The 7,819-nt window shown below is 29.0% G+C and overlaps 1 protein-coding gene across 1 annotated transcript; it reads right to left on the bottom strand.

Moving 5' to 3' along the window:
• Positions 1–323: 323 nt before the first annotated feature.
• Positions 324–6,959, bottom strand: LOC113389323. The gene is made up of 3 exons (XM_026626369.1): positions 6,851–6,959; positions 4,693–4,954; positions 324–632 (listed from the first exon to the last, which is right to left on the bottom strand). The coding sequence occupies exons 1-3, from the start codon at positions 6,952–6,954 to the stop codon at positions 432–434; spliced, it is 567 nt and encodes a 188-aa protein (XP_026482154.1). The 5' UTR covers positions 6,955–6,959; the 3' UTR covers positions 324–431.
• Positions 6,960–7,819: the final 860 nt, after the last annotated feature.

Consider the following 7,819-nt stretch of genomic DNA (forward strand, 5'->3'; position numbering starts at 1 on the left):
TTTTTTTTAGATAATTATGAAAAAAAATAACGAAAAAAAATAAACGAGTAGGCAGTCAAAACGAGATAACTCTTAGTAGGCGCTCTAGAAAGTACTGCATTATAACTTATTTGGTTGGCAGCCAACGTGTCAAAAAAAACTTCTTTTCAAACATCTTATACATAAGCACGAATAATATCCTCAACTATCCCAAACCAAATAGCTTTCGTCATAAACTTAAAAAAAAAGTCATCCACTCTCATCCGCACTTCAAAAAGCTGCCAGACACTTCCTCACTCATCATCCCCAATCTTAACCTAATTTTAATATTTATATCTATATATATATAGCTCTAATTAAATTAAATTAAATTAAAAATTAAAAAATAAAAATAAAAACACAATAATCGCCATCCCCTCTCAGCAACCACCAGTCCTCCTCCTCCATAGATTTTATTGAATAACGCAGCACTTGCATTTGGGTTTTTTCTTCAGAACCACCAGCTCGGCCTGTTGGGGCGTCGACTGTTGGGGCACGGTGCCCCTCTGGACCGCCACTGGTGAACTTGCACCCCCTTTTGCGGGACTCGTCGCCGCTGTGCCGTTTTTGCCGGTTGGGGATGAGGCGGTTGCAGGGACTGCACTGGACAGCGTCTGGTAATAGATAATTTGAGGAAATAGAAGAAAGATTTAGAAATTTGGGGGCTTAGAAAAATAATGGTGATAGATGATTGATAGATGATAGATGATAGATGATGATAGATGAATGTTGGTTTGTTGGGTTTAAGAATGTTTGGTGTAAAAGTTATGTAAAGATGTGAATGATAGTAGGTGAAGATGAGTATGAAGTAACATAAAGAGCTTCCAGAGTTCAACTAAAATATGATAATTCATATGCAAAAACTTGTAATACATTACATACATTTATATACTTGTTTAATTATTTTTAAATTGGAGAAATCACTTTTTACCTCAACAACCACCTAGTTCTTTCCAGAACTAGTTGCGTTCCATAATCAGACTTATTTAAAAAAAAAAATTACGAAATTTGTGTAAAAAATTGAAAGAAATCACTTTTTACCTCAACAACCACCTAGTTCTTTTCACAACTAGTTGCGTTCCATTATCAGGCTAATTTAAAAAAATAAATTGCCAAAATTTGGCAAAAAGAATTAAAAAATTATTACCAAGAGTGAATAACCTAATTTATTCACCTACAAGTCTGATTCACAAATACATATGATATTATGATATGTAAATTTCTATAATATGATCCGTTCATTAAAAAGACATTTGCTTCATTTGAGTTTTTTTTTAACATATATGTTTTACATATTTTTTGTTAGACGTTAGACGTAGCATTTTGTAATAATTACTATTCATCAAGCTTTAAAAAAAAGTCTTTTGAAACCTTCAGTAATATTCTGGACAATTTTTCTTAATTTCTAAAATGCAAAATCATTCACCATCTTTATATATAACTACCTGTGATATACAACTTCATTAAAATAAAATTTTTAAAAATATATATATAATGGATCTCTTATTAAATGTTTATTTGCTCTATTTTTTCTTAACAACTATTTGATATGTGAGAGATGATAAAGTGGAAAATCGATATAAATATTTTATGATCACGATATGTATCAGATAAATAAATAACTAAGATGAGAAATGTTAAAATTATCAAAATATTTAAATAAAAAATATGTTGTGAAAACGATTTCGACTAATCTAAAATAGAGTACTCTCTTTTCTAAAATGAGAAGTACCTTGGTTTTTGTATATTTTGTTTCTCAATCAGTATCATTTTCTTTAATATTTTCGTGGCCGGAATTATTTCTGTGCCTGTCGACAAAATTATTGCAATGTTGGACGAATGTAAATATATTTGTAAAGCTTATATTATAAATATACCAATAAAGATAATAAACTTCAAAAGTATAAAAAATGATACCAGAAATAAAAAAATGATCAAACAAATTTATATTTTCAAATGTATCCAAAAAAATTTAAAAATGAATTAAATATTGTTTGGAATGCATAACATAATACATAAATATACATGTATGTATTTGTATACATGTTACATAGTACATAAATATGTATAGTTTTGTTACATATTGTTTTAAACTAAAATAAAGGGTGAAGAATTAATTGTATTCAATGAAATTTTTGAATCTTCTCGCCAAGTTCAAATTCAAAAATGAACTCAACATAACTATAACCATTTGATTTGGGTTCTTTAACTGCATTGTTAGGTATCAGTAATAAATTTAACACATGAACACACTTATATTTTTAAAAGAATGCTGTTATAACATTCATCAAGAAATCAATCCATTTTAAAAGCCTATAAAATATAAATATAAAATATAAAATAACCAGGTAAAAAGTGTCAGAAAATATTTATGTAAAATAGGTTTCTCTCATATCTCTTGAACTATAATTTTCACATTAATAATTTCGAACTTTTATTTTAATTTTTTCCAAAATTAACAAAAATTATGAAAACGTACTTGACATAAGCTAAGTTTATGCTTTATGCTTTACGCTAATTTTTTTTATGAAGAAAATTTAACCCAATTTTATAAAAAATCTTAAAAGCGGAAAAACATATATCCAAAAATATAACATATAATCGAAAGATTAAGTTCTTAGTCGGAATTTCTGATTTACAAAAAAATGATTCATTTAAAAAAATGGATTTTTATTGTATCCTTAAATAGTAGTTGTTATTTTAAAATCATATTACATTTTTAGCATACCCCGTCCCGTCCCGGACTATTATAAACAAAAACACGGTCACCGTTTTGACTTGAAAAAAAAAAGATATCTTATAATATTCTTTTCTAAAAAAATGAATCGCAAAATGTGTTGGTAAATGCATAACTCAATAACGCCTGGACCAATTGGGCCAATTCTTTTCTTAAAATGTTTGTTGAACGATTTTCTAACTAAAACGTAGAATCAATTTGAGCTTTATTGCTATTATATAAAGTTCATATTAAATTACGCAATTAATATATAGTACGAGATTATAAAAATTATGGGCAACATTATTGAAGCAATTATTTTGAGTGAAAAAATCCAAGATGATATTGATATTGTACCTTTACCGCGGGTACTATATATTAATTCCTTCTGAATTCGTTATACTGTTTAAAAGACTGCAATTTCCAACACGTATATCTTATGCTATAAATTACAAAGGCAGAATATAAATTTTTGTGTGATAAATTTGGAAAATCGATGTTTTAGTCGTGAATAAACATAAAATCAATTATTTATACACCTACATCTACACAGGTATGACTAAAAATATTGGATAAACCTTGGTATTAAAAGAAATTAAGCTATTGGAAATAAATTTGTTCAAGAAATTGTACTGTATATTTCTAATATACTATTTCATTGAACATATTTCAATATTTGTTTGTTCGATGGTCTTACTGGGTTCTGAGTCTCATAATTTTATTTACAGCAGTTGTACATTGAAGATCACATTTTGATTGCAAGTTGTACATTGAAGATGTATATACATTTCGGTAAAGACTGTAGTGTAAAAAACATAATAATTTTTAACTAATTAGTAAGTATCAGTATAGGTTATTAAAAAATTGAAAATTTTGAACTGTAGACATAGGTACAGGACAAAGTCTGTCGTGCCATCTAGTTATATATAAAACAGCTGTACCCGTTCACGCTTTGCCGTGATTTAATTTAAATTAAAAAGTTGAACAAAGATGTATGTATTTGTTACATTTAGTTTAACGTTGATACTATCTGTTCAACAATTTACCTATTCAACAATTTGTCTATGAATTTACCTATAAACTTGTTAATCAATCTACCATTCTACCGACTTACGAATTTACCTGTCATTTATAAACCATTTTACCTGTCAACCAATTTACCTGCTTTCCAATTTATCTGTCATCCCGTTGTAAATGTCTACCAATTATCTGTTCAATAATTTATCTGTTGAACAATTTACCTGTTCAACAATTTGTCTACTAATCAACCTGTTTATCAATCTACCATTTTACCGGCCTACAAATATACCTGTCATCATGTTCTACATGTCTACCAATTAACCTGTCAACCTGTTTATTTGTCTACATATTCGTCTATCTACCAGTTCTCCTCTCTACCATTTTACATATCCTCCAATTTACCTGCCCACCAATTTACCTTTATAAATTCTCTAATTTACCTAATTTATTTACGCATTATAAAAAAATTAAAGCTCGAATTGATTCTACGTTTTAGTTAGAAAACGTTTGTATGTGAAAAAGAAAAGACCTGTTATTTAGGGTTTTCCCGGCAATTATTCGATATTTTCTCGCCGTAAGAACCATCCTTGGACTTTAACGAACATTTAAAATAAAAGAGAATTGGCCAAATCGGTACAGGCGTTGTTGAGTTTTGCGCTTACCAACACATTTTGCAATTCATTTTTATATATAGGATTATCGCTTACAAAATCTACCAAAAAATGTGTTAGAAACAATTCATATAAAAAATAAAACATTTTAAAAGAAATCCGGTCTGAAAAATTAACAAGAACTTCAAATTTTAAGCAAAAAATGTTATGATAAAAATTTATGTGCACCCACATTATCAATATACTCGTATGCTTTAGAATTCAAATTTGTATATAACATTTCCACCATAACCATTGACAATTACAATCTATCAAATCTTTTCCTACCGTGGCATTGTCCTTCTTGATCAATCCGCCTCCGTTGGTGGCGGGAGATCCGTCCGTGACGGTGGCCGCGTTGCCGTTGGCAACGGCACCACCGGGCGAAGAAGAATTGTTCGACAGCGCCGAAGAGTTCAGCAGGGTGCTCGGCGGTTCGCCCGCCACCGGAGTGATCGGCTGACCGCCTTTGATTAGGGACACTATGGCGTCGGCTTCGCGGGAGAGCTCGCCGTCTGGTCGGAAGGGGTTGTCCCACCCTGACTCGTTACTAGAAGAAAAAAGAAGACAATTAATTGATTGCACATTGAAGAGTACTTGTTTTATATTGGTCCCAGAGACAGGACCGAATTTAAATTTATGCCGCCTTTGGACACTAACAAAAATGGCGTTCTATAATTTATCATTGCCTTGCATAAATCAACTTCCATATTAGAGAATTAAGTAGTGGTAAAATCTACAATATGACTTACACTCAGGGCCGGTCCTGGGGTCCTTAGCGCCCGCATGCAACTTTTTTTCTAGCGCCCCCCCCCCTATTAATTTTCACCGTTTTAACAGTTTATCATTAAAATTATATAAATATTTATATTTTTTTTAAATTAATTTTTAATTATTCTGATAGTACACAAAAAATTAAATATAATCCAGAAGGGTATAAAATATATTGATTTTAAATTTATTTATTATTATCGATATCAATAAATAAAACAATCCCTGCAATAATTTCACATTTTAGTAATATTTAATATATAGTGAATTGATTAAGGATGTGAGTTCGACTACCATAGCAAAAGAATTAATATTTTTGTTAGATAAAAATCTTTATATCAAAATAATAAATACTATTTCTGAAATGCATTTCTTAAATTCTATAACTTTAATTTAACAAAAATATTAAGTGAAATAAATAAATTAATTTTTAATTATTCTGGATTTAGTGCACAAAAAATTAGATATAATCTAAAAGCGTATAAAATATATTGATTTTAAATTTATTTAGAAAATCGAGGCAATTCGGGTGTTGATTATAATCAATAATTATTTGTAACGTATGTGCAATATTAATATTTAAAAAAACTAATATTTAATTTTCAAACATAACGCTCGTATTTCATGTTGGATTTTTTAAATTTTAATTTAATTTAATTTTTCATCATTTACAATATCCAAAATTGCGTCGAAAAACTTCTCCTTATTGATATCGTAAGAGCCGTCATATTCAGAGTATCAGCTTATTGTTTTAAAGTTAAATTTTTAACGTCTTTTAGAAGTATTATTCAAAAATCAGTAAAAAAAAATACAAAGAAATTACACATTTCTTGAACAATATTGAAAAAAAAAACTTATTATATTTGATATGTATTATTTCTGTCTGTATAGTTAACAATTATTAAATTTCAAGTATGGGCACCACTAAAACAAGCCTTAAGATTTTCGTTCCAAAGTAAATTTTGCTTCTATTTTTCATATTTGTTCCACGCATTTCTTCAACATTCAAAGTTCAACAGATGCGAAACATTTGCAACAAAAGCAAAAGTTACAATTCAATTTCTCGGAATAAACAAGTCATTTCCTAAGCACAGACTCGCCATTTTTTATGATCAGTTTATATTTTTTAACAAGTTCCGATTCAACTAAATCAGCTCGCAATTTTTTGTCAATAATTCCCAACAACTAATTTGATCTTTCGCAGGTTTGCGCTTATGGGATTGAACACTAGATAATTTCTTTTTCGATTCCACAGTAACTTCAAACAAAGAAAAAATTGAATAAGTAAAGTAAGCAATAAACAGAGCTGTTATTTACTAATTTGCAGAATTATTAATTATTTAATTGTTTCTACTGATATCACATTGCAAAATAAATATGCTTTTTGTGTCTCCGTATCTCTAGTTAAGTTAAATTATTTATTATAATTTATTAAGTATTCTAGATTTTAAATAAATAATTCTAGATTTTATATAAAACAATATAAATATTATATTATAAATTTAATTTCCGAAACTCGTTTTGGCGCCCCCTAAGGCTTGCGCCCGCATTTTTTGCATGCATTGCATGCAAGGCAGGACCGGCCCTGCTTACACTAACACTGGTATTACAGAACAGAAGCTACTTTTGGGTTTATGGATACAATAAATAATTCACTTTTATATTTAGTTATCACCTCTTGTCATTTCCCCAGGCTTCAGACCTTGGCACTGCTACCACATAATAAACCAGTCCGCCATGACTGGCGGCGGCACTGTTAGGCCTTGGAGTAATACTCATTTTCGGAAAATTTTCATTTTTACACTATTTTTTGTTTATAATAATTTATATATTGCTATCTTTTAAAAAAAAGTTCCGTATCACTTGTTATTGACATAGAAACATTTTGGTCACTTTCATTAATCCTAATGGCTGCACAAATATTAGTAACTTTATTTTACTCATATTGTTGAATCATATTTTATTATTCCAAATTGATAAAAAACAATTCTCTGAAAGTTTTAGCTCTTAATATTAACCTTTAGATAGTGCGCAATTTAATCAAAGTTTTGTATGAAAATAGCATGAAAAAATTTTCAAAAATTTTAATAATGTTTTAGATATAATTTAGCGAACAAATGATGAGTTTTGTTCAAAATTTGTCGCTAAGTTAAACCTAATTTTTTTTTTCAATTTTCAAAATTTTTCCTATTCTATTTCTGTACGAAGTTTGATAGAATTGCGCACTATTTAAAGTTAATATTAAGAGCTAAAACTTTCAGACAATTGTTTTTTTATCAATTTGGAACCATTTGGGCCCTTGGGAGCAAGAAAATTCGAAAATGTCCACATTAAGGACCACCCTAATATAATATATATATATATATATATATATATATATATATATATATATATATATATTTATATATATATATATGTGTGTGTGTGTGTGTGTGTGTGTGTGTATTTAAGTAAAGGCACATTATGATATTTCTATGGTCAACTATGATGACAATGCACAACGGTTAATTTCCGGCCAACCTAGCAGGAAACGATTAGACACCAATAATTGATCAAATTCGTCAAATTTTGATGAAGGCAGAAAGTATAGAATTTATAAACTAGGAGTAAGTGGAATGTTGCCTTAAGACAAGTTGCATGGAAT

The sequence above is a fragment of the Ctenocephalides felis genome, unplaced genomic scaffold (genome assembly GCF_003426905.1).
Source record: "Ctenocephalides felis isolate EL2017-DRISC unplaced genomic scaffold, ASM342690v1 CF-g0.4_SCAFFOLD_03573, whole genome shotgun sequence".
Classification (NCBI taxonomy): Eukaryota; Metazoa; Arthropoda; class Insecta; order Siphonaptera; family Pulicidae; genus Ctenocephalides; species Ctenocephalides felis.